The 27,512-nt window shown below is 35.8% G+C and overlaps 3 protein-coding genes across 5 annotated transcripts in view; 1 reads left to right on the top strand and 2 right to left on the bottom strand.

Annotated features, from left to right (window-relative positions):
• LOC106175370 (eukaryotic translation initiation factor 5B) overlaps positions 1-2,371 on the bottom strand; it is a 29,573-nt gene extending 27,202 nt beyond the window's left edge. Inside the window, exons 1-3 of the mRNA XM_087008219.1 lie at positions 2,181-2,371; positions 583-700; positions 170-331 (exon numbers count right to left, since the gene is read on the bottom strand). Of these exons, the coding sequence (XP_086864345.1) occupies positions 170-331; positions 583-700; positions 2,181-2,227 (327 nt within the window). The 5' untranslated portion in view covers positions 2,228-2,371. The remainder of the gene's footprint in view (positions 1-169; positions 332-582; positions 701-2,180) is intronic.
• Positions 2,372-3,624: 1,253 nt separating this feature from the next.
• LOC106154641 (ATPase family gene 2 protein homolog A-like) lies at positions 3,625-11,835 on the bottom strand. Its single transcript, XM_013529056.2, has 15 exons — positions 11,543-11,835; positions 11,059-11,332; positions 10,550-10,608; positions 9,604-10,233; positions 9,017-9,146; positions 8,689-8,745; positions 8,207-8,330; positions 7,840-7,971; positions 7,414-7,531; positions 6,733-6,878; positions 6,311-6,520; positions 5,933-6,066; positions 5,426-5,552; positions 4,618-4,782; positions 3,625-4,155 (listed from the first exon to the last, which is right to left on the bottom strand). Exons 1-15 carry the CDS (start codon positions 11,754-11,756, stop codon positions 3,976-3,978), a joined length of 2,700 nt encoding a protein of 899 aa, XP_013384510.1. The 5' UTR covers positions 11,757-11,835; the 3' UTR covers positions 3,625-3,975.
• Positions 11,836-11,998: 163 nt separating this feature from the next.
• Positions 11,999-26,398, top strand: LOC106154647 (RNA-binding protein 26). 3 transcript variants are annotated; one of them, XM_087009817.1, is made up of 22 exons: positions 11,999-12,301; positions 14,133-14,251; positions 16,287-16,450; positions 17,447-17,514; positions 17,682-17,851; positions 18,365-18,610; positions 18,867-18,968; positions 19,158-19,358; positions 19,901-20,059; positions 20,303-20,545; positions 20,877-21,022; positions 21,293-21,463; positions 21,818-21,907; positions 22,111-22,260; positions 22,555-22,629; positions 22,845-22,910; positions 23,183-23,302; positions 23,542-23,646; positions 24,024-24,221; positions 24,403-24,489; positions 24,758-24,994; positions 25,296-26,398. In XM_087009817.1, the coding sequence occupies exons 1-22, from the start codon at positions 12,243-12,245 to the stop codon at positions 25,380-25,382; spliced, it is 3,063 nt and encodes a 1,020-aa protein (XP_086865943.1). In that variant the 5' UTR covers positions 11,999-12,242; the 3' UTR covers positions 25,383-26,398. The 3 variants fall into 3 exon arrangements, with proteins under 3 accessions (XP_086865943.1, XP_086865944.1, XP_086865945.1); XM_087009818.1 differs by having other exon boundaries at positions 12,000-12,301; positions 17,682-17,761; XM_087009819.1 differs by lacking the exon at positions 21,818-21,907 and having other exon boundaries at positions 12,000-12,301.
• Positions 26,399-27,512: the final 1,114 nt, after the last annotated feature.

The raw sequence follows: 27,512 nt of genomic DNA, 5'->3' as shown, positions 1-27,512 counted from the left end.
TTAGCAATAAAATTTAAAATGATAGCTGCATTATAATAGATAGTTCTCAGTACAAGTAAACTAATCATCAAATGCTAGGAAAAATGATGATATCAGAAAAATAAAATTTAAATGATCTTCACACCGAAACTCTACTACAAATCAAACTGCACATAATAAATTGACTAACCCCCTCATCTGACTCCTCCATGTCAAGCAACTCAAAGGCAGACATCATGTTTTTCTGGGGTTTAGTTTTAGCTTTGCCCTTGCCTGCTGCTTTGGCTAAAGCAGCTATGTCAGGATCTTCTTCATCCTCCTCTTCCACGACCTCAGCTTTTTTCTTCTTTTTCTGTAAATAATTATGAATATTATTAACTGATATTATCTAATTTGTGTTTATAAAACAAACAGAACACAGGATCTTTCAGAAGAGATGTTTTTGATCCATGACGAAAACAAAAATCTATCAAATAAAAAATTGTTATGACACAGTGAATTTTGAACATTTCAAGTACCCGAAGGCATTCAAAACGAACTGCCCACATTCACAATCTGCATGAGACAGATGAGAGATTCTCAGTCAACTTTTCCAGCATGTACCTTCTCCTTCTTTTTAACTGGTTCATTTGTACCATTCTGTACACTGTCATCTTCATCGTTGTTCTTGCCCAAGTTCATCTCCAGAGACATGGCCTCCAACTCTGCAGCCACATCGTCCCTAAAAATGAAAGCATAATCTTTTTATAAAGTGTTGTTAGTGAGTCTCCTATGGTTATCAGATGGATGCCCGTGAGGGGTGCTGGTCAAAATTAACTTGGCTAACCAGGTGGAAGGACAGTCTGATGAAAAGAATCACCTCATATCTGTTTCAAAAAACTTCTGGCCTCTAATCTGTTAGTAGATTGTAGTTAAAACTGATAAAGCAATTTCACTGCACATAGGAAAAATCACAGATGTACAGAGATGATAAGTTCACAGATGTACAGAGATGATAAGTAACTGCATGAAACTTCATTCAAGTCTTCAGTTATCAATACTTTGGGGGTGCTAAAGTTATAGTGCGGGTACTAAAAAGAATGTAGCCACCAGTACAATTGAAGCTGGACCAGTTAAATTTTAGCGATTTTTTTTGGTTAACAAAGTAAAATTGCTGTATGTCCCTGCACTGTTATTACCCAACATTATTACTCCCTTTTGGTGAAAGTGCAACATTAATTTTAAAACTTTATTGTAAATTTCAGTACCCTGAAAAAAACAGTTTCCAAGCAATCATTCCAAAACCAACGAGGCGGAGTAAAGGTATAGGAGAGTATCGATAGGAGTCATAGCATAGTTTCGTTAAGGGGAATAACACCCTGAACCCCGAACAAATTTTGAGTGGTGATGCAATGCTTTTCAACCCCGCTGAGAATCGTCACTATCACATCGCATACTAGGCAAGAACGGTGTCGCGTCTGATACTGTGTAATGCGATCTGACACACACCTTGAAAACGGGTAGTGTGGTCTGATCTACCGGTGAATTCAGGATCATTCGGTCCCGAATCTGGTAGTTGGGTAGGTCTGTGATTGATAGGGTCCTTTGTTCCTTCTCTGCACAAGCAAATTATTAGCTCCAGACGTCTGAAAGGGCCAATAGGTCAAATGTTTTTGGCACAGACCAATCCAACAGGAGGAACATCAGAAAATGACATACATGGATCTGGACCTACTTGAACCTTCCTTTGTTTTATTTTAATGATCCTGCTGAGAAACTGTCAGTGGCAATTTATCAATTATGTAACATATAAAAAATATTGTGACCATAGGATTTTATATATCTTCAATAAAAACTCCTAAGTGATTGATGTACTGAAACGTAACAAAATAAAATGAACCCTTTTATTATTGACAAGGCCTCTCCCAATACTGTCAACTTAAGTTATCATTGCACAATAAAATAACATTCATCACCTCATGGTGTGCTCCAACATAAATTATTAAAACATGCCAGCAGAACGAGTTAATGTCTTCCTCTTACGTATATGCTATAAAGAAAATTACCTGGGTAAAATCATGGTCTTAGTTAAACATTTAATTACGTATACATTAAAAACCTTCTGAACAGCTGTTGGCAAGATTTTGTATGATGTTCACACAACTAGCGTGAAGACAAGGCGCTATTCATGAGAACAGGTTGAAGTCAGATTTAATACTTACAGCTCTTCCTCGTCGCGTGCTTTCCTGCCTTTCTTGGGTTTTCCCATCTTTCCTATCTATCATAACTTAATTTCACCACTAAACAATGTGTACAAACAAACGAAAATGATACAAATTTCTAAGGCAATGTGCTCTCACGACATGCGTACTTCCAATACCGGAAGTGTGTTTCACATAACGCAAGTAGAAGACTTGAACTTCATTCTATGAAAAGTGGCTTTCCATTCACACTAGATTATAAGAATGACATGCCTATTGTAACATTACAACTTGATTTAATTATATAATGTGTTATTGTAAAAGTCATTTTTGATGTGGTACACGACAAAAAACAGATGACAATTTGTTGACTTTGCACGTGTGGCAACCATATTTTGTCGTCATATCGCGGGAAATAGTAGCTGCTGAGTTGCTGTTGTTTAGATCCAATTATTTAAATCAAATAATTCACCAATTAATTTATTTAAAATATTTTAACTGTTGACTGCTAAAGCTTGATATCAATGGCTTAATAAAGAACACGATGAGCATTTGGTAAAGTGTAAATCTGAATTAATCCATGCACCCCTCGCAGAGATGCCAACCTCTGGAATTCTAAAATCTGGCGATTCTAAAATTTTGCTCAGTAGGGGTGGGGGCACTGGTCGCTGCCGTTTTGCTCAGTGGAGGGGATGGGGGGAGCTATCACTCTCACCCCCCCCCCCCCCCCCAACAATTAAAAGAGAATTACAAATTTTTCAAAAGATCACCCAACTATCCTGAAGACATCTATTTTTTAAAAAATTAAAATTACTACATATTAAAATAGTATTTTGATTTGGGTATTTGAGATAGGACGTTAGCTGACAGTGGTGAAAAAATTTTAAGTTGCTTTTATCTGGGAGATTTGGGCACCTGTACAGGAGAACGGGAGATTTGTTCTGTATCCGGGAGACTCCCGGATTATCCAGGAGAGTTGCCATGTATGCCGTCGTATGTTTATTACGTAAATATAAGCTGTTAAAATATATTAAGCACTATTTTGTGTAAAATTTGATGAGTTGTGAAATAAGGTTTCATAACTGATATAAAATGTCATGTTTCCATTTCTTTGAATCTGTACATATACGTGTTAGTTTGCAATAGGTGTAAAAACAAATCACTTCAAGAATATATATAATTACGGTAATATTAAATTGGACCATAACTCATACAATCATCTGATTCTAATTATGGAAGAATTCACTAAATATATAAAGGAAATATTCTTACTCAAAAATATCCATGTGAGATGATCTAGGGATCTAGATACCACAAACATATCTACATGAACATATGTATATACACTGTATTTCATGATTCATATAAAATTATTTTACATTTACTAGTACTATGCAGTACAAGCATTGTACATTTAAATGTATTTTCATCTTGTGATATGACAGAACAAGATTAATTGCAAGTACAAGATTTTCACGTGTTTATTTGTTTCTGTCATTGTTTGGAAGAAGATTGTATACATGTTAAAACAAATACACTTAAGCCTTATACAATGTTACAATAGTCAGAATTGTTTGCAGTTTTTGCTGTAACGCATTTTAAGTTTTTACCTTATCTAAAACCAATTTTGCACTTGTGATTAAAATAACAATTATTCTTGGCTGAGGGAAAAGTAAACATTCACACAATTGGGATTGAATATTATTACTGCACAAAATCAATCAAATCTAGAAAAAAATTTCCTTAAATGGGCAACTATTGGAACTGCATGCATCCAGACAGTGTTTGCAAGCTACAGTACATATATAATCTTATGTTAGCTCACTTTGAGCAGTCTTGTTTTATTTTGGTACTCTTCATAAAAATTCAGCAAATCTTGACTTATCCTAGGTGTGACAGCTGTTAGAGCTTGCATGAAATGACTTCGCGTAACACACAAAGCACTAATGTCTTCTTGCATGGCGCACAGGGCAGCCTCATGACAAACTGCTGCCACCTGTGAAGCAAAAGAAAAAATTAGGGGACAAATATTTTAAAATTGTTTAAGGTGATCATTACTGCTAAAATGTATATTAAGGGTACAGAAATGCTTCTTTCAATTCTCAATCCAAAATGATACTGAACTAAAAACATTTTTAGCTTATCTTGCATGCAATGAAAAATAATACTAGTAACATCATGCACTGTATTTATTAACTGTCTTATTCATCACAAAATCAGTTAAAAAGGCTTATGACATTTTTATTCAATAAAAAACATTTTAAATAAACAAGTAGCTGAATGTTAATATTGGCCTGATGATAATAATTTACTTCATGTCACACTTTTCAAATCAGAAATTTTATTTTCATTTCTTTTTAATTTATTATTTTTTTGTTGGGAGGGGGTGGGGGTGGAACTTATAATATATATACTGGTAACATTGTTTATAAATAAAACTATTTTTGCATGTATGTACCTCTGCTCCTGAATAACCCTGCGTTGATGACACCAGCTCTTCAATGTCGACATCAGCTCCCACGGGGGTTTTTCGAAACTGTATCAGGAAGATGTCCCTGCGGGTGTCATGGTCTGGTAGAGGAACATACAGAATTCTATCCAGACGTCCTGGTCTTAACAGAGCCTGAATTGTTAAATTACTTGTACTTTAGTGAATTGAAAAAGATATCAGTGCTAACGGTCTTCCAAGTACATAATGTTTCCATACCATTTCCAATATTAGAAAAAAACATGTGTGTGTACTAGAGGCTATTCATGCCAAGCAGTGCAATGTAAATGAGTCAAAATTATTAAGAAAAAAATCAATATCCCCAAGCCTTTACTGCACTAGTTGATCCAGGGTTTTACTAAAGTGAAATAATTTCTTTGCTTGCTTTGGTTGACTCTTAAAAGAAACCAAAGGGGACGAGGTGGTAGGTGCCCTTTAAAACTTAACTGAAAACACACTTTAAACATATTTACAAAGTATGAATATTTTTCAGCCTAGTAGTGTTGCTAAATAATACTTTTTTTGTTGTCAATGTTATTTAATTGTAATATTAACATTGTTCTCAATAATTTTAGGTTTTCTGTTAAGCACACTGAGATATTTAAGGGAATGCACCATAAAAGAATTTATATTTATTTTTATCAATAAAATAATCCACTCTTTAGTCTTCAAAGTACCATTCTCCATTACTATTCAAAACCTGTCCATCATACACTGTAAAATGATATCATTATAATAACTAATAATAAATAATTGGTTTCTCATCCACTAAGCATACTTTATCTATCATATCAGGTCTGTTAGTAGCAGCCACAATAGTGACATCCTGGAGTTTATCCACTCCATCCATTTCTGTCAGCAGTTGGGCTAAGACCCGATCAGCTACATTGCTTCCTCCACTTGATCTGAAAATAATTTTTTAACAAAATTGTAGGGAAGGTGTCATATAGAATTATAATTTTCATCAGATAAATGTATTGAATTCAAAAGTGCCATGTTGATACACTGTAATCCATGTGTCAAAATTAAAATGCAAATAAAGCCTTCACTGCATACCTGAACATTTGGAAGGAATGCTTTTCTGAAGTTGTTTCCCAGCCTCATTTTATGTGACATTATGCTTATCATATATGTCTAAATAGAGACATATACAATGTTAGTAGGCCTTGATGCGGTTGGATATAAAACAAACATTGGGTTGGAGATCTCTCTGGCTCTATTTCATTGCTTAACTCTTCTCCTGCACCAACTTTAAAACATACAAAGCTACTGTAATCGGTCTTACTTTCCCCTCTCAACAGCCAGAGCATCAATCTCATCAAAGAACACAATAGAGGGTGCTGCTGCCCTGGCCTTTCTGAACACCTCTCTGACAGCTCTCTCTGACTCTCCCACCCACTTACTAAACAGCTCCGGGCCCTGGAAATATAGAAAAAAAACTCTCTCTAATGCGTTTTGCCTCTCCTCCAGTTGAAACACATGGTTAAAAAAATAAAATAGAAAAGGGTATGAGAAAAATATAAACTAATTAGAACATGGAACATGCTGCTAAAACATTTTTTATAATTGCAAGTACACCACAGGTCTTTTAACGAGGCTAATAATAACAACATACACTAAAACGAACATTTCCTTTAAAAATACAGGATATGATTTAAATTACCTTGATGGCTATGAAATTGAGACCACTTTCTGTTGCCAGAGCTTTAGCAATCATGGTCTTAGAGCAGCCTGGTGGCCCATACATCAGGATTCCCCTTGGGGGTCTGATCCCAAGTCTAACAAAAGCCTCTGGATGTTTAAGTGGCCATTCAACTGCCTGTTTCAGCTTCTCCTTCAACACATTTTGCCCTCCTATGTCTGACCAATACACCTAATAGGTAAGATGAATACTATAAACTTCTTTTAGTGTAAATAAGCATTCTGACATACAATTTAGTTTCACTATCAATTATATTAGTTATACAATGCAGTTTGAATGTGAATTTTATACATATTGGAACCAAATTGCAAAATACCACCCATTAGTTCTACAATATAATATGAAGAGGTTAAACAGCAACAGAAAATGCCTTTTTTTCCTACCTTTGGCACATCAATTGCAACTTCCCTCATTGCACTTGGCTTCACAGAATTTAAGCCAAAGACCATGTCATCCATGGTTACAAGTACAGGCACGGAACTGTCACCTCCCTGCTTAGCTATATGGCTCTTTAAGGCATGCAGCCCACCTTGAATATAAGAAGTATGGTATGGTACATTGTATTAAGGAATGCTTTTAATGATAATTTTGTATTCCCCATTTCAAATGATCGTCTGATAACGATTACTGGTACTTCATCATTGGAATAAATCTAATTTCTCGACCAACCATTTCTTTATATTGGGACAATTAAGCTTCATGACATTAGATTGTCCTCATCAGTTAAATGTTTACTGTTACATTGTTATTAGGCTGCCTGGTAAGTACCAGGTACCCTGGTAAGTACCAGTTAGGTTGACCCATCTCCAATGGAAACAGGCCCTTTATAGCTTAGCACAAAAGATGATACTACGTAGTACAGCTGGATGTCAGCATTGGAAGAGTCCTGAGCAAACCAAGTGCCTTTTACAAATGTAACATATTATTTATATTCATCTTTAACATATTGATATGACATCTAACTGCAAATTCTGAGGGTATATGTGCACAACACTTTTGGCTGAAAAAAAGATTTATTTTTACAAAGAAATAAAAACACCTATATTTAAAAGAATTCAACAAACCTTCTTTACAGGCATTAGCTAAATCAGCCCCTACAAAACCATGAGCACTGTCAGCCAGTGTTTTTATATTGTCTGCACTTAGTGAATGGTGCACCTTTGAAAGTAATTTCTGAAGTATCTGTAAAATAAGTGTAAAAAATGATAAAGCTGATAAAAAGTTTACAAAAACTAAAATTTGCTATATGCAAATCTTCTGTTAGATGTCATAATTTAATATGATATATTAAAAAATTAATAACATGTTATGATGTACCACTTATGATTCACATTTTTCTTGTTTTACAATGCTGGTGTCCCTTTTGACTATACTGATTTTACTTTTCTCATAAATAGTAAAAATATACTTGTAACAGTAACACTACATCTGCATAAAACATATTAAACAAAAATCAGTCTAAGGGAACAATCATGCTTCTGTAGACATACATCCTCCCTATCTCTAGCTGTAGGGATCCCAATCTCAATCTCTCTATCCAGTCTCCCTGGTCTCCTCAGAGCTGGGTCAATACTGTCAGGTTTGTTAGTGGCTGCTAGCACCAATACCAGTCTGGAACCCTGCTGTAATAAGATACAGTGACTCATGCATTAAGGAAGCATACTAGTCAAAAATAAAGGAAAAAAGTGCATACTAGTAAATGTCATTTTAATATGCTGAAAGCTGGTTTGTCACTGGTTAAATTAACAAATTCAAAAGTCTTATAATGATCAGAGTTGGAATTGTTTCAAATGATGAATAAAATGAAACAAAGTTGATATAATAAGATACATGGTTTTAACTGATTTGTCCACTTACCTGTTCTATACCATCCAGTAGTGTTAGTAAGGAAGCCACAACTCTTCTCTCCAAGCCACTGTTACTACTTTCCCTCTTTGGACATAGGGCATCCAGTTCATCTATCAACACCAGACTTGGCGCTCTTCAGATATTAATAATATTTGAAATTCAAAAAAAGAGAAAAATATAAGTGTACAGATTTGATTGAGAGGGAAGTATGGCAATTATACCAGCAACTTTTCTTTGTTATTTGTAAAATGTAAAAATTTGCATTTTGTCCCATTTTAAATCTAAAATAATAGAATTATATAAATTTTACTATATGAAAAGTTATCTGAAAGTATATAAATTTATCTAACATACGCTTTATTACATGCATATCTTGCTCAAAATCTAATTAATTTACATATTTCCACATAGACAAACAGGCTTTTCTATTGTTGACAATGTGCAAGTGCAGTATGTAATCAATGAAATAATGACCCCTAAAATTTGCTTACTTGTCTATGGCCTCTTGAAAAATCCTTCTAATACGTGCTTCTGTCTCTCCATAAAATCTATAGAATAAAAATGTGTAAGAAACATAATAAAGATAAAATTTGAACTGAAAATGTCTTCATTTTAATCAAAATATGAGTGACCAACTTCAAAACATACACTGAGAAATCATACTTTTTAAATCAACTGTCATTGGGAATGTTTAACACAGACATTCTTAGAGGAAAAATAATCAGCTGTAATTTTTTTTCAGTAGACTTAAAGCTAATTTACAAGACGTAAAGTACACATTTATCAATTTACATATCCAGTTAATAGTCTACATCTTACTTGCTCCAAATTTCTGGAGCACTCAGCATGATGACATGTGCACTGGTTTCACTAGCTACAGCTCTCAGCAGCAGAGTCTTTCCTGTACCACTGGGACCATATAACAACACACCCTTAGGAAGTGGTAAACCTGATAGACAAAGATATTTAGATTTTTAGACAGTTTGGACTTTTTCTTAATTTTCAATGATTCCTCTACACTTAAATAAACATTATTTCAATGTAATATATTTGAGCATTAGGAAAACAACATGTCACATATCTCAGTCTACAATAAAAAATGTAATGGTGACCCTCGTTATTGGCTCTGTTCCCATAGATTTTAGATCGATCTATCCCCGCAGGGAGTCTCACTAGATTACTTTCAGATAATCCGACTTAAATGTCCGTCCCACCTACTACAAGCTGTAAAGGGGTAATTAACTTTCATGTCCACCCGGCTGACAGCTATTTAGCGTGAACCCCCAGGGAGTTAGGTCGATCTAAAGTAGGTCGATCTAATCTATGGAAATGGGGTGATTGATAAAACTTTCAGAAGCTCAAAAGCTATTTAGCATGAACTGTTCACAGACTGAACAGTAGTTTACCAAATGCCTTGAAAAGTTCAGGCTCCTTCAGTGGCAATTCTACCATTTCCTTTATAGAGTCCAGCTGCTTGACCAGTCCACCTATACTGCTGTATCCAATCCTGTCTTTTTGTCTGGCCTCCTTGTCCTCACAATATCCATCGAAAATTACTGTAATGTTTGTTGACTTGTTTATGAAATAAAATGTATTACTCTGACCATTACAAGGTTGTTGGCGCTGGGGAGTTTGAAACATACTGCTAGAACTTTTGTCAAGATCTGAAACTTTTTTAACAGGAGAAGATGTCTGAAGGCTTGGCGAACTGCTATCTTCCACAGACCTTTCACTCTGAAGAGATTCTGAGTTCAGGTCTGAATTCTTTGATACATCATTATCCAACAAAGATGACCGATTTAAAGAACTATCATTCGGCTTGACATTTTCATTGTTTTCAGAGTGTTCACTAAAACTTAAATGAGACATATCAACAACCAGGTTAACCTTATCGTAATCACTGTTAGCACCAAATACACTGGGTAGGGTCTTAGGTAAATCCAGCCTTGGGCCTGTCACGTGTGATACTTGCAATCTGCACTGTTGTCCATAATACTTCACAACTAGCTCATTCCCAGTGCATAAGTATTTTTTGTCTGAAAATGAAATAAAACATATAAGTGAAGAATTATTATTAATACTGATTTTAAAACAGCAAGACAATGTCTACTACTTCATAATTTATGGAAGTAAAAAAAAAAAAAGAGTTCCCACTTGAACTTCAAGTATTAATATTAACTGCAAAACTACAAGCAAGTTTTTGTTAAACATTTTTTAACAACAGAAACATTTAAATTATATTTAAAAAGTCATATGAATGCCTGATCTACAAAGTATAGGAACAATATTAACAGCTATTAAGCTGATTAAAGGGAAACAATTTACAACAACTGTACATAGTAAGATGCATACTTAGATATTGCTTTAAGTAATCTTTGAAATCCTGACTTGACATAAAATCCTTGAACTCCCTGAAGATAAATATAACTCCTTGTTATTTGCAGTGACTATGAAAAGTATTTTAATACTTAAAACAGTAAAACTGACATTGCACTTGCTAACTTAATTAATTTTACAATATCAATATACTAACATTATTTATGTACTTAGCAACAATATAGTGACATCTTGGTAAATGGTAAGACATAGTGGACTATCTTGACCTAAGATGTCATATATCTAACTACCACACATTTTTGATTAAAGGATCACCCCAAAGTAAGTTTCCCTCTATAAAACTGTAACCATCATAAAACTTACTTTCATGTCCAATATAAACAGAATATTTAATGCATATTAGCACCTTAACTAACTCTGCTACAGTTTATTTGTAAGAAGAGCAGTGACAAATGATTTTATGAAGCATATAATGTATTGTGCAGGAGAAAACAATTTGGAATGACCCTTTAGTCTTTTATTACCCTGCCACCATAACAGCTTCTGTTGCTGCCAAATGAGGATCCACAAAAGCATCCACAGTAACAGTGTTATCAATGCCTACACCCAATGCATCCCTCTGATGTTCTGTTAGCCCTACACCTGATAATGCAATGGCAGTGCTGGGCCAAGCAGTCATCATCCACATTGTGTTCAAGATCACTGGTTTCCCTATGGACATATTACAAAGTTTCATTGTGCTTGGGTGAAGTAGTACCAAGTCTCCCTTAAGAGATGTTGGAAGTTTGAGTTCTTTATCTGAAAGAAAAATGTAGTGATAAACATTTTTTGCAAAAGAATGGAGCTTGCATGACTCACTTAATTTATTTTGTCACAATCTGTGCATACATGGACTTCACGAATGTGCCATTTTTAACTGCAATTGGCTAGCCTTCGATATAAAGCTTAGGAGCCAAAAAGTTACTTTAGATCGATGTGGCATATCATATATATATATATACTGAATACCTTTTTCAATTGCGCTGTGACACACCATGGCATACAATGTTGCACCACGTATGAACCCATGCCCTAACGATTTCAAGTCCAACTGCTCCGTTTTGGTACAGTTTACGGAATGTTTCTGCTGATCTTTATCACTCACAAGAATCCCACAGTTTTTACATTCACCCCAAGTTGGATTGCTCTTCTTAGAACCCTTAGATGGCGTTTTTGGGGGCATTTTGTATTTCTCTCCTAAACCAACACGTGCGTACGTCTGCTCTTGTCCGCCATGTCAAAACATTATGGTCACATGACACCACGAAACGAGAGTTGTGATATATAATCGTTTCTTGGTGAAATTATTTGAATATATATAAGACTAATCGATATATTTGAATGTTCAGAGAGCTTATGTGGTAGAATCTCACATTAAATTCCCTCTTATTAGTGGAATATGCAAAACCTCCACAGTCACACGTGATTATCCAAACGAGATTTCGGAAGCCTACCATTTTGTGCACGGCATTTTGTTGTCGTGTGGTTGCAATATATAAATCGTCAAAATTGTTACTTGTGACAAATAATGCAAAGTAAAGGACGGTTCTGCGAATCAGCGAAGGGTCTGAATTAGTCTAAGTCGTTGTTGAAAGCTTAATACAACAAAGATTTGTGTTAATATTCAAAGAAAACCAAGTAGCCGGGGTCCGAGCTTGCTCCAAGAAACATGCTCATCGAAAATGTTGACGCTTTGAAAGCATGGCTCACAAAAACACTGACACCCATGTAAGTATGATTCTTTGCATTTTCTGTTTTCTTGCATGTTTTTAATTGCAAGATATTTATAGTTTGACCCTGCCATGTCAAGGTCAGACAGGTGAAAATATGTTTTAATAATTGACCAGTTTGGAAGTTGAAAATGAAACTTGAAAGCCCCAGCAGTCTTTTCAGTCAATGGACATGAGGGTCACTAGGTCGTTTGCAGTACCTACATATGAGTAGTCATTAACTGGTAGTGTATAATTCTGCACACAATTGTACAGAAAATATTGGCAATATTGCCATTAGTTTGATGATGTGTTGGCCCATTTTCCACCTTGTGGTGTAGTGATTTAGGAAAACGCCATACTGGACAAGGGCTCGAACATGGAACTCATCACCATGCTAGTGCTCTACCCACTGAGCTACTGAGCCCAGGTTAACCCAGCTAACAGGGGAATCAAAATACTGAAAAAAAAATTATATAGTGGGCAGTTCTGTTTATGCAGTAAAGCATGCAATCATGTATACATATGATGGATTTGATCTTCCATCTGACTTTACTAGAAGGCTAAAGGTTCTCTACATTTACATACAGGTCATGGTAAGAAAAGAGGTTACCTTCGTTACACAAAGTTTTGCATGAATACTAACATGACCTGTGTTTTTCTGTTTTATTATTTTTTTCTGAGTTTAAATCACTCAAAGAAGTAAGAGTTTCTGAAGAGAATAATGTTCTATGAGTTGAGGTGCTCTTTGTATCCATAAGAGGTTTAAAACTGGAATGGCATTTTGTTGAAGCATACAGGGATTGTTTTGTAATGTGAAATATGTGCTGAGCAATTTACACTTTATTCTTTTAGTCGACTCAAGTGCAGCAAATTAGCACGCCTATATTCAGAGTCACCTAGTGAACAAAAGGAAGAACCCTTGTTAATTGATAATTTCATTTTGCAAAAAATATCCATCCAGAATTTATCCAATTTTTTATTGAAGTACTTCATATATGCCCTTCTGAATAGATGAATTAATGAAGATTGTCAGCAAGTCAAGAAAAACCCAAAGCTCTGGAGACATAAGTTCGATCCCTGGTTAATATTTCATATGTGAAGTACCCAACAAGCACCAATAATGATGAAATGAGTAAAGATATTGATATTTGGGTCCTGTTTCAGAATGGCTGTAGGTCACTTCAGCTGACCTACAGGCATTGCTAAATCAACTTTTCATGCTTTTTGCAATAAAGGGCAAAAGATGGGGTAATTCCCACTTCAACATAAATGTGAAGATTTAATTAAATAAAAAAAGTGAAAGTGATTGACTTTTTTTCAAAAAAGAAAAAAAAAGAAAGAAAGAAAAAATATAAACCAGTATGAAAATTATTAAAAAACTTATTTTCTAGATTTACTTATTAGCATGTAGGTCCAAGAAGTAGTACATTGGTAGTGACAAACTTTAAGCTAAGCAATAAGTAAATTTACTAAGATTGTCACCATTGTGCAAATGACTGGGCTGATAATTTAACAAGAGGTCTCATTATTTTGAGTGTCAATTAAATTCAACCACTGCAACAAGTCTCTTCCTTGTTTTTGTGTTACAGTGTATCTGCATATGTGATATAGCTACAGTTTCCTTGGTGCATTTTAATGAAGAATGCTTCCATTGTCTACCACAGTGATGTGTTGTGACTTAGAATAATCATTAACTGTAAACCCTCAATAATTGCTGCTTTTGTGCACCAAATTATAGTTCATGATCAAATTACTGGAAGAAATGTAGTATACATTTATAAGGCACTCTTTTTAACAAAAATATTGTACAAATACCCTGTAAATAACAAGGACATTGCTGTTTCTAGTTGTGATGCAGATCCAGAAGCTCTTGCAAAATACATCGTTGCCTTGGTGAAGAAGGACAAGACTTTGGAAGAACTCAGGGAACTGTGCAATGACCAGTTAGAGGTGTTTTTACAAAAAGGTAATTTTGGCCTTGGAAGTTGTAGCTTTGTCTGGTTGCTTGTAACTGGTTAAAATTTGTATCTTTAAAAATCCAGTGATTGCGAAAGCCGTCGGACCACGGCCATATGCCGGCAAAAGTTCTGTGGGCTGGAAAACCCTTTTAACTCATCGGCCCACATGTCCGACGGACTAAAGTCAGTTTCTTTAACAGACACCTCGCCTCATATTTGAATTTATCGTAAAGCTCTAATTACGCACTATTCGCAAGTAAAACTTTAACTTGCGCCATACTGGCGCGTTTTGTGATAAAGGTCTACGTACATTATGATGTCGCTTGAAGTGTGCGTAGCGATGGTGTGAGGGCTGACATGTGACCCGTTTCACAAAAAAATGTATCAAAACTGAAACAACTACAGGTCAATGAAAAACGTACTGCTCAAGACTCTGAAAACAGGCCGCTCAAACTGCTTACGACTGGCCACGCGCGGACCTCTGAGAACACCTAACTACACGTGCTGGGTAAACAAGTATGGCTTCCGTCGGACTGCATGTTGAGTAAACGATAAGTGAAAAGGAGAAATATTCATTTGCTTTTTAGATGGGTGCTCTTAACTAATTTTAACGGATATTTTAAGTCATATTGCGCCTTTAGCGGTGCTATATGTCAAAATGAGGGACAACATCATTTTCCATGCGGAAAATCCGCAATGGCACAGTCAGGGTGCAAAACTGTCCATTACAGTATATTCATCTAAACTTTAGTCTTAGATATTGAATAAAAATTCTTTTCAGACTCTGGCCCGTAGCCAGGGATGGTTCAGGGGTTTCGAAAGAACCGCCTCTTATGCTGACAAAAGGTCCACTCTTGGTAAAATTTGATCTAGGTACATGGCGTTTTTATGGAAAAAGACCCTCCCCCCCCCCCCCTTTTAAAATCGCTGGCTACGGGCCTGCTATGAGAGCAATAGTTTTATTTTACAATAAAAATGGGATTTGTCTACCTTTTCCATGTAGTGCAATTATTTGGCATAGTGCAATTATCAATTCTGAAGATTTTTCCATTAAGTACTGTACAATTTTCAGACAGTATGTTTATTTTGGAAGATTTTTCCACACACTACAATTATTTAGGACTTCAGAGTAGTAGCATTAAGCCTTTTTTCATTGATTTTAATCATATAAAAAAATATTGAAATACTATGAATTTTCTTTAAATAATTCACGGCACACATTTTTAAAAAATGGCACACTTTTTTTTGACCAAGTGGGCCAAAATGGCCCGACCAGATTTTGACCCAGGACAATCCCTGCTAACAGACAAGCATTTTTCCAAGAGTGAAAATCTAAAAAAACGTTACAAAAGTTGGAAGCTCCACTTCACTATGACTTATGTTTTAATTTAAGTCAAAAATTGGAATAAAATTTACAAAGGATACATGATCTTGTGTTAAAAGATTAGAAATTAAGATAGGCAACCCAGATGTAAAAAGGATAAAACTTAAATGCCAGAAAGCAACCAAAATGAAAGACGTTTAAACTTAAACCTTTAAACATCCTATTACATCTGGCCTGAAAATTAAAAAGCAACGATTTAAAATGCCAGACAATAATATTCATCAAAAATGAAGTGAAAATATACAGCTTGATTATTTTGTTGTGGGCCGGTAAAAAAAGGTGTGGGCTGACAAAATTTAATTTGCTCCAGCCCACATGTCTGGTAAGTTTTCAATCTCTTTCGCAATCACTGAAAATCTATTTAAAATTTTTAAAGTAAAATATGCTGAAGGGTCACCTTGTGTTTAGTGTTTAGCCAAGGTAAAAGTAAATATTCATACAAAATTTACCTGTCTTATATTTCCATGGAATGGGTGAACAAAAATGGAGTTGTCCCCTGGCAGTTGCTCTTAACGCAACTGCTAGTCTTTAGGTGGCATAACCAGTAGCATGTCCTACATTACTTTCTTTATTATTTAATTTGATGCAAGCACTAGTTTTTTAAACTCGGACATCACGAAAGCACTAGTAAGAAAACAAAGTTTACATTGATTATGCAGAAACCAAATCATTTGTGGAGTCCTTATTTGTGAGTTTGGATAACAAGTCCTACCAGCATGTGGACAGTGGAGTAGCAAAGGGGCATCAGGCACAGCAGTCACAGCCACCAACTTCACAGCATTCAGCTCCAGGAAATACAGAGAAAAGAAGAAAGTCTGATGAGGTATTGTATATGTTGTAATTGGAGGCAGTGTTTAAAATAGAACCAGTCTGGAGGCATAGAAATGCCTGGAATATCAGTGCATAAGCTGGTATACAACTTTTTATTTGGCTTGTGATCTTGTGAATTAGAATCTTTCCTTTTCATCTGGGATTGGCAAACATGCAAGGAATTTTTTAAAATATTAATTCTGTACATGTTAGTACATGACTGGAGGTATTTGCCTCAGTTAGAACATCCCTAGACATTTAACTGGCCATTATGGAGTTGTTCTATCCCTAGAAATAACATGCTATCACCATGCAACATCTAGCTATAGGCATTAAGGTAGACATTTAATCAAAGAATGATATTGCTATTTATTTATTTATTTATTTATTTATTTATTTATTTATTTATTTATTTATTTATTTATTTATTCCATTTCATTTCCTTTTTTTGCTTTCTGGAAATGATTTTTTCATATAGTGATCTATTAGCAAAAGTAAACAAGTGTTTTGCATTTTCTTTAGGAAAGCAAATTATCTTTATTAGTTTGCTATAATTTGTTAGTCAGTGTCCTTCAAACTGTAAATTCAGGTCTTGGAATGGTGTCTTTAAGCAATCTGTTTTCATTAAATGTTTGCCTTGAACAAGTAGATGCCTGTATCGTGAAAATAAAAAGGCATTCTTATTTCTGGTTTGGCACTAATTTATGCCCTATCCACTGCACAGAATGCTAGAGTACCAACCCCCATTAGCACACAGTGGCTGCCCTGCTTATGGCTGTCAGTGTAGGAGAAGGGGGTAACAATATAACTCTAACTATTTTTTTTTCTCAACAAACTAATTTATTTGAAATTTGAGATGAAAATCATCCAGTGCAAGTTTTCTCAGTGTTTTAGTTCCTTATTTGAAGGCTGTAAGATTTTTTTTTCAAAAAAGTTCCAATTGCTAATGTCACAGTTTTGCAACTGGAATGATGAATGGCAAATACATCATCAATTTGCCCTGTTCTAGCTCCCAGACAAAGAAGACCGTGACCACAGAAGGACAAGGAGCAGGAGTCCCAGGAGAGGAAATGACAGGTAATGAAGAATTATATGCTTATTTGCTGGTTAAATTGTATGGTATTCAGAAAAGGTTTTAGGTTAATGTTAAAAAGCTGCTGATGTGATATAAACTTTTAAGAAAAAAATTGCAAATACATGAAATCAGTGATCTTTTTTTTTTATTATTATTATTATTATTACAGGGACAGAGATGACAGACGAAGAAGATATGATGACTTCGCCAGAAGAGATTTTGACAGACATTCCAGAGGTGAAAACCGTGGTAGGTACAGAGACAAAAGGCCACGGCATAGTAGGTCAAGGTCAGATGAAAGTTCAGGGTCAGAGGAAAGGTCAAGGTCACCTGAAAAGGGTAAGTGTTGTCTTTACCATGAATGCTGGTCCATAGACGTCCATAACTGCATGATGGTGGAGGTCAAGAAGATGTGACAGTAGGTGGAGGCCATTGAAACTGGATCTAGATGTTGTGCTTTTTGTCTTAACAATGCTCATTTGTCAAATAAAGAATTCATATAGAGGTGACTCACTTACCCGGCCTTAAAAAAACTGAAGATATGAGATAAACCAGTGTATTTTGTTTTGATTGATAATATATAAAAAATTAGCATAAGATGCTTTTCAGAAGAATAGTTTTAATGGTTATTTGTCTTAATTTTTATAAACTCTTCAATATTTGGCCCATATGATTATCCCTGGCAAAGCACAAATTAAATGTGAAATGTCTACAGTAAACTTGAAACTTAATGCAGTGCTATAACACAACTGTATTTTAAGCTCTTTGTGAAGATGTGTGTAGAAACACATGTATTTGTGGCATTTCTCCTATACAAGGCATCAAGCCAAATGTACGCTGTTGTTTCCTAAGGCCCCAGATACAGCCCAGATAGCAGAGGATCCACCCCTACCCAGGACAATCACAGAGACCAAGATTATCCACCCCCAGGAATAGATGTCAATGCTAACCATGCCTTTGACAGCTGGAGAGGGCGTGAGAGGGATTCATATAGCGGTAGACCCCCAAGAGGGAGAGGAGGGCCATCGAGAGGGAGGGGTGGACGCCATATGGATAGAGGTGGACCCCCAAGGAGGCCACGCTGTAGAGATTATGATGGTGAGAATTGCTAGAAAGTATACATTTAACATATTTTCATGAATCTTTGACTTATACCTAGTATTTGTTCACACTGTATTTGTTCAAAAGTGTGAAATCCCTATGAACATGATTTATTTCGCTGTTTTTCATCTCTTAAGCTAGGTGACAATTGCTTGCATTGCCTGTATTTGTCCATGTAAAATGTTACCTTTGAGCAAGTGTATGGCATGTCTTGTTGTTTATTGTTCTATGGACTTTTAACATGATTTTCCAGAGAAAGGGTTTTGTATGCGTGGAGACTTGTGCCCATTTGATCACGGTGCAGACCCTGTGGTTGTGGAAGATGTAGCTTTACCAGGAGTGTTAGCTTTTCCAGGTATGTTTCTTCTATATGGACAAGTCAACTTTGTCTTAGGTATGAGATTTCAAAATTATATTTGTAGTCATCTTATTTCTCAGATACTGTTTGACAGTTGTCTGTTATTTTATTTTTGAGCTCAGTGGTTGTAAAGTGTTGCTAAATATCTAACAATATTTGATTTTTTTTTCTCTCTCTCTCTCACAGGTGGTCCCCAGGCTCACCCCCCTGCTCCCCCAATGATGCCAGGCAACCAGCCCCCCAGGTTACCTCCTGGGCCACCTCCCTCCCAACAGCCACCCCCACTGCCCGCTGCAGGTCCAACCCCTGCTAACATGAGGTTGCCACACCCACAACATGACAGACCCCCTATGCCCCCAGGAGGGCCACCACTGCCTCCAAGAAATGGTAAGCCATGACAGTATGTTACTTGGGTTGGTTCTTCACATATTAACATAAAGAAATAAAAATGTTTTGCTGCATTATAATAGTATTTTTAACTATTTAACAGTATGCATTCAGATTACCAGGGTGACATCCTTGTTGTCATTTCTGTTGCATGCAATGCTAGATGAAATATTCCTTCATAGCACACAGTGGCTGCCCTGACTGTGGCAGACTCTGCAGGAGAAAGGAATGACACAGTTTAGCACATGTATTGAGTTCCTTATGGGCCCAGACTTGCATAGATTTTGTTTAAGATGAACATTCCACTTTCAATTCAGTGATGGATTTATGTAGGTTTTTCAAATATAAAAAAATTATTTAAAAATATTTTTATGTTCTTGTGTCAATACATTTCTTGAGCATGTAATGAATACTTGAAATGCTTGCATGGTAGTCTTTTGAGGAGTGTGCCACATCAACTATTTGCTGCTAATGGCTTTATGACACTGTAATGTATACTAGAAGTAGTTTTATATATACAAGAGTATTCCCATGTATTTCAGAGCCGTATGAACCTGAGCCCTACAAACCAACAGAGGGTCGGCCAGGTCAGCAGCCCTGGGGTGGAGGTCCCAGGGGACCCAAGCCCCAACAGTACCAGCCTCAGCAGAGAGTGCCAAATCCTAACCTAGTCAGCGTACCCACTGTGGGAAGTATGGAAGGTGGGTCTATGTTAACATACATGGATTTCTTGGATGTGATGGGGATTGTGGTTTCTGCTGGAGATGAATTGATGAAGAGGAGGGGGGAGATGAGTTTGCATGTTTGTAGATATATCTCATTTGCATTGTGTTTCTATGAAAGATTGCTGTGTTTGTAAAATTTCTAACTTTGAATTTGATAGGCTTGCCGCGAGTGTATGCATCACTGAGTTGTCACTTAAAACAGTTTTTTTTTTCTCTCAGATAAAGGGCTGCCAGGCCAACAACAACATCACCCTCCCCAGCAACAGCAGCAGCAGCAGCAGCAATTACAGCAATTACAACATTCCCCCAACAGAAGAGTTGTGGCCAGCAAAAGGGGATTGGAAGTTCCACCATATCAGGAACAAATTCCCCCACAACAACCCAACCAATACAGTAATCCAGAGCAGCAGTTCCACAGGGGGCCACCAGCTAAGAGAGGACACTTTGATTTTAACAGATTAGGTAACACACTACTGCCTTTTTCATTTTTTTTTTTCAATTGAATTACAACATATCATTGTTTTCAAATTATTACCAATAAAATATAATTATTATGGCTTGCAATGCTATTTTAAAATATAGACAGTGTTCAACATTTTAACTGTCTGCAACTAAGAATGTTTACAATAATGGAGTAATTTTGTCTTTCTTTTCATATTCATTACAATGAAAGCTCTGTGAACTTATTCACAGAAAAGTAAATTTGTTTTATTTGATTAAAGTTATCAGAGACATTGTCTTTGAAAAGTAATTAATAAACGCCAACACAGACATTGTTTTTTAATGTTTCTAGGTCCTAGAAGAGGAGGTGGAAGAGGGGCTTACAATACTAGTTCTGAAAATGCAACATTGGAAGTCAGAAAAATACCCCGAGAACTCAACAATATTGCAAAAATAAATGAACACTTCAGCAAGTTTGGGACAATAGTAAACTTACAAGTAAGTAAACATTTCAAATTCGTTAATCCAATTTATGTATAAAAAGCTGCAAGATTATAAGTTAATGAGTAAGGCATGACATATCAATATTTTTCTATGTCATTTAACAAAAAAGCAGCAGCTGTTACTCAGTTAATATTGTTCTCTTGTGTATTCAACTAGACTTATTATGCAGGAAAATCTACCATGTGTCTTTTGAGGTTATTTGTTCCTTTATTTTCAAGTTATTCCACATAAAACTGTCAATGTGACATGATCTTCTCCTCACAGGTGTGTTATGGTGGAGACCCAGAGGCTGCCCTGGTATCATTTGCTTCCCATCATCAGGCTAATTCTGCCTATAGGAGCAGTGAACCCGTCTTCAACAATAGGTTTGTCAAAGTGTTCTGGCACAACAAGGAACAGCAGCAGCAGCAATCACAGCAAGGACCTGCACAACAGGTAAGATATGTATCTTGCTTTTAAGAATAATATGGTTGTAAAAAATTCAGATAGCATTTTTTATTTCTTAAATTGATTTCTGTATACAAAAATAGGTGAAAACCTTAACTGGTGAAGGGTTACGGAATCTTCACAAGTGGTAAACTTTCACTGATCCCTAACTTTGTCAGTGTTATAAATATTTCTATACATTTCACCTGAAAAAAGAATGGTCCTCAGAAAAGTGCGATCTGTTGAAAGAAATCAAATTTTTTTACAAACTGTTGTACAAGTAAACCCAGCAAATTGATGTGAGGAAGGTGTATTGTTGATATAATTAGAGCGGTTATGATGGAAGCTCTCCTGTTTTTACAGGGAGCTGAAGCCCAGCCACCCTCAGTAAAAGATAGATTAGGCTACCATTCAGCTCATAAAGTTGACAACACAGTTGACAACTCTGAGAAGGTAGGCAATGTAGCTGCTCTCACATTGGATATTAATACACACTGGTCACCACCACAGGGTTAATTGTCCAAGACAGAGCATTTACTGATGTGTTAAGTGAACCCCCACAAGTATTATTGCTTTGCTTTGCTTTACTGTCATTCATATAGAATAGAGTTAGGCTTATATTTGGCAACATTTATGTGGAATATTCTCATTTGTAGGGTTTTGTTCACTCCACTACTGGTGGTTCCCTCACCAAGACAGTCTTCAACCCAGCAGCTGTAAAGGGAAACAAAAGCAATTCTGCAGAAAAAGCAGCACAAATAATCAAGTCACAAGAAGCTTTAAAGAAAACGGAGGAGGCCAAAAAGGTGTGGATTATATATTTTGCTGAGACGTCAGTAGTGGTTAGCTGTCATACAGAACTGTATGGGGTCACATTTAACAGTCACTCAAAAAATTGAAAAAAAAAATTGAAAAAAAATTTCAGATTTACTCCCAGGAAAATTTTAGTGTTTGGATATTTTTCTTTAACTTGAAAATTTGTAAAATCTACTGTGTACTTAGTTTCATGTCAATATTTGAGTACTTTGAAAGCAAGCTGGACACAGATAACTAAATTTTGTAAAGCTTTAAATAAGTCATATTCTTTTCCAATATTGTAGGATGTCATAAAGAAGAGACTAGAAATCCAAAAGCAAAAACAAACTTTGTTACAAAAACAGCTAGAACAACAAAAGGTAATTGTGATGAAAGTTGTTGTGTTTGTTTTGAACTGCATGTATGGATCAAAAAAAGTTAATAGCTTGTTTGGTTACTGAACACATTAAAATAGTAGACACTTTGTATAATAATATTGAGAGTTAATGTCTTCTACTGCATGTTAAAAAGATAGAATTTTGTTTATTCCACTATTTCCCCTATGCTATAGATAAATCTTATAATAATCTTGCAGTTGCTGATTCAAAAGCTTGATAAGAATAAGGGGACTAGTCCAGAGGAGAAGGCTGTAATTGTGAAAGTAAGCATCTCTTATGAACATTTGATAGCAGCAGTCCCACCTGCCTGACAAAAAGTAGTGAAGAGAAGTAGAACTTCATTGTTATCTATTATATCACCGAAACTGTCACTTTTTCTATAATTGTTAAAAATATAATCGGAACACAAAGTGTAATACATGTGAATAACATAATGGTGACTGCTTGAGCACATGTTATGAATGTTAAAATTTGTTGGCTCAGAATATTAAGAAATTACGTAAAATATTTTACTCATTATATCTCTTATTTTTAGACAATAAAGACATTGGCAGCTAGTATAGATAAACTGAAGTTGGAGATCACTGCCTCACCTAATGTTGGAGGAACCACAGGAGGAGGAGGAGTGGAATTTCATCATAAATCAAAACAGGAGGTAGACTTTACTTAGAATCCACGTAATAGTCATGTTTGCTTTCCCACCAACATCCTCACATATCAGTTTCATGTCATCTCTAGAATGTCAATTCATGTTACATTGGGAACTTAAGTAATATTTCATGTAAACATTTTCATTGGCCCAATTGTTCCAGTCTAGGTCACTTCACCAAAGGTAACATGAAATAATCTCCTGAATCACATGGTCAGCTGTATCCTGTGTTTATTGTATTTTAGGCCCAGAAGGAGCTCCTGGACACAGAACTAGAACTTATGACCAAAGAAACCAGTGGTGGGGACACCTCAGACCTCAGGAAGAAAATCATGGAACTCAAACGAGAGGTACTCCCGTCTTCTTTTTAATTAGTTATTTATGATGCTGAGATTTAATTACTGTTGTCTTTTTTTTATCATTTGGCATGTAATACCCAATGTATCATGTACAAGAAAAGTTTGCAAGTTACCATATTACTCACATATTGGATTGATTAGAAATAAACTAATAATTTTAGCTATTCTATATGTTTTTAAGTTTTCTGTTACAGATGTATCAGCCAATCTCCTCACAGCTTTATGTAAGAAACCTGATTTTTCCAGGAATTGGGGAGATATTTGTTTTAAGTTAAAGAATGTGCTCATGATTTGTACCCCAAGGTTAATTTTTAGCTTATATAAAGTCTATATCTATATTACTTACAAGTTGATGCATTCCCCTCCAGGCAGCAGCGCTTGGTATTGTAGAAGCTCGCCGTGGCCGAGGAAGAGGGCGTGGTGGAGCTGCCCCCAGGGGGCGTGGGAGAGGCAGAGGAAGAGGTGGTGTTACTATGGCAGCCAGATCTGTAGACCGCCGTCCAAGACAGTTGTTAGTGAGAGGGTTCAGTTTAAATGAAAAGGATGAAGTGATCTCACAATTCCAGGTTAGTGGGCTTTGGCTTATATGTATGATTGCCTTTAAGTTTTACTAAGATATTCAGTTTTATGATAAAAGAATAAATGTCTTATATATGATGTTTTATTTGGTGAAACCATATGCATGTGCATGGCAAAAAGGTATTGTATATATTATTTGAATATAATAATTGCACTCTAATCTTTCAGAATTACGGAGAGATTGAGAAGATAGACTGTGATGAAAGTGAACCAAATGTTATACTCACATTCAAAACAAGACAGGAAGCAGAAACAGTAAGTCTGTACACACTATACGTTTTAGACCCGCCATTCTCTTTCTTATATTATTTCAGGTTTGTATGGGATAATTCCAAATTGGAAAAGGAAAAATCAATATAAAAAAACTTACACTCTAGGCTTATTTTTGCTTTAAGTAACTTTTATTCTATCATATTTCACACAGTTTTTTGAACTGATTGGATCTTAGACATGGGTCAGTAGCAAATGGTGGATGTATTCCACAACAATTATTACAGTAACCATGTGATATCTTGTTTTCTAGGCTGCAAGGGAGGGTCAGAAATTCAAGGAGAAGAGCCTCTCAATGTCATGGTACCAGCAGAAGAGTCCAGAGAAGGGCCAAGAGTCGGGGGAAGGGGTGATGGTAACCCGCGCCACCGCCCGGCGTACCTCGGTCACTGCCAACCTTCCAGGAGAAGGTGGTGAGGAGGAGGAGGGGGAAGAGTCCACAAATGCACCAGTGGTTGTCCCAGAGGGAGAGGAGGAAGATGAGGAGGAGGTAAGTAGGAAATGATCATAATGATGAAAACTTTTGGTGTGTGTGTTGGAATATCACATTTTTAACAATTTCTTTTGGTCGAAAAAAGAATAACAAGTGATTCTTTTTCTTTCAAATAGTTAACAGGTTGGCTAAAAACTGTTGGAGACATATCATGGGATGCAGTCCAGACCACGGCAACAGTTGATTAGTTGTGTTTGTCTGGTGAATATTCCAAATGTAATTACTGTGAATATCTATTTTTTTTAATACTTTCATAGCTGTCAAAAGTATACTTTATTGGTGCTGTCTGTTATTTCAGTTGGATGAACTAGATGAAGATATTCTGCTTGGGGCTGATGATGAGGAAGATGATGATGATGAAGAAGACAAGTCATGGAGGCGGTGATTCCCCCCTGTAATGGACTCTAAGAGTTATGATGTGTTATGATGTGGTAGTCATGGTGTTGAGATTTGATAACTATTCCATGGTTACAGAGATTGGAGTAACTGTATTTAGGTTTTCACATTTGTTGCACATCAAAGACTTGTATTTAGCATGAAACTTTATTTGAAAATGAGCCGGTTTTCATCCTGCCATAAGAAAAACAGGGCAGCTGTCTGTTCATGTAAGGAAATTCCATTTCATGGATTAGTTTAATTGGCAGTTTACACAGGCTGTGTCAACTGTGTGGGTAGTCACAGTCTTCTTTTAGTGTTTGCGACATGCAAAAGAAAGGTCTGTATTATGAAAAAAGTTTTTTGGTTCAGTTGAAAGTCTAGTAGTGTCCAATTTGTGGAATGTCCACAATGGCAACTTTAAGTATTTGTATATATGTACTATACTGTATATGTGCTTCTGTCATCATGCACCAAGTCAAAAATATACATTGAAGTGGACACTAAACATTAGATTATTCAGTTGTATGATACAGTAAAAATAATTTGAAAATTTTGATAAATTAAACACGTATTAAAGAAACATTGTAGAATGTAAATTTTAACTTTAAATAGCCTGCATATTCAGAAACTAGGTTGAAATTGTGACATAGGGATTGTTATGATGATAATCAGTCTGGTGCTATAATGATGACCTTAGAAAGTAGTACGAATTGTTAACTGTAAGTTGGACAGTTTACTCAATTTGCTTTTGTCATATGATTATGCTTGTAAGATTTATTGAATTGTTGTATATGCTTTGTTAACAAAGCATGGGTTTTCAGCAAACTTCAAAAAAGCTTTGTACACTGGGAAAAAAGAAAAAGAGAAAAATTCAAAACGCATGTTTAAAAAAAAGAAGCAATTATGCGTTAAAGAATTTGAAAAAGAAGAAAAGAATTATCGTACAAAGCTAAAATAATCAACAATAAAGATGACAAGTATGGGAAACAGCCCATACAACCCCCAAAATCTTGGGAAAAGCTATACCAAATGTTTTGTGTGTTGTGTTGTGAAATTGTCTGTGTTTAATGTTATGTATTGTTCCTTGTCACTGTGCCTTGCGATAACTGATGATGCAAAGCAAAGAGAAAAGCTTACTAATACCAATGATGCAATATCATAAGCAAGTTCACAGTTGACAATGTTTCGTGTTATTGTGGTGTCCGTCCATGTCCCAACAGGCGATATCAAGTACAGAAGGTCTACTTAAAGCAGATGGCAGTTGGACAAACATCGCAGTGGGAACCCATCAAAGACTGATCAGAAATTTTGATAGATTACAGCAGATTTTCATGTGACCTTCAATCACCAATACAGCTGTGATAAGCAGACAACAGTAAAGACCATGTCCGGCACATGATGGCCATCAGTTATCATCAAGCTAAAAGCAGAGGACTTGCATACAGATTGTGCAGCAACCAAAAGTATCAAAAGGAAAACGGTGTCATCACGATCACCAGTCCTTTGTTAAGCAACAGTCATGATTTTTATGTTGCTGGTGTAACAGTTCTTTAACTTTATTTATTAAAATTGAACTGTATTAAAGTGTTTATTGTAATATTTCTATCAGATATGTAAACATGTTACAAAATTTAACATGTCAAGTAAGACCTGTTGAAACTCACCAGTGAGGCAGGGGCAGAACTTAATTTTGGGTCTTAAAGAAATTTTTGAAATCTCATTTCAGAATGTCGGGTGCCTTGCTGATACATGGGATCACGTCTGTGGTTTGGTCTTCTTGGAGGTCTCTGCCGTTCTCCAGATTTATCAGCTGCTTTGTTACAAATTGTGAATGTTTAGATGTTGGTAAGTTTACAGGAGCACACTTTTAACTGAAAATAACATAAGTAAATAACTGCAATATAACTTCTGGCATGCTTAGGGTATATGACAAATAAACTAGAATTCATTTTCATAATGAAATATTCTTTCTGGGCATTCAAATTCTTCCATTAAGATTTAAAACATTTCTGAAAACGATCACAGCTGTTTATTGTATTTTCTGGTTCCAGCTATATGTACAGAACCAAGCTTGAAGTCTTCTGCAGTGTGCATCAACAGAACACATTTCTCCAATGAGATCATTTAGGCCAAAACT

The sequence above is a fragment of the Lingula anatina genome, chromosome 3 (assembly GCF_051362555.1).
Source record: "Lingula anatina isolate TDL-2025a chromosome 3, LinAna3.0, whole genome shotgun sequence".
Classification (NCBI taxonomy): Eukaryota; Metazoa; Brachiopoda; class Lingulata; order Lingulida; family Lingulidae; genus Lingula; species Lingula anatina.
The sequence above is the reverse complement of the archived record's forward strand: the minus strand, read 5'-3'. Positions and strand labels throughout refer to the sequence as shown.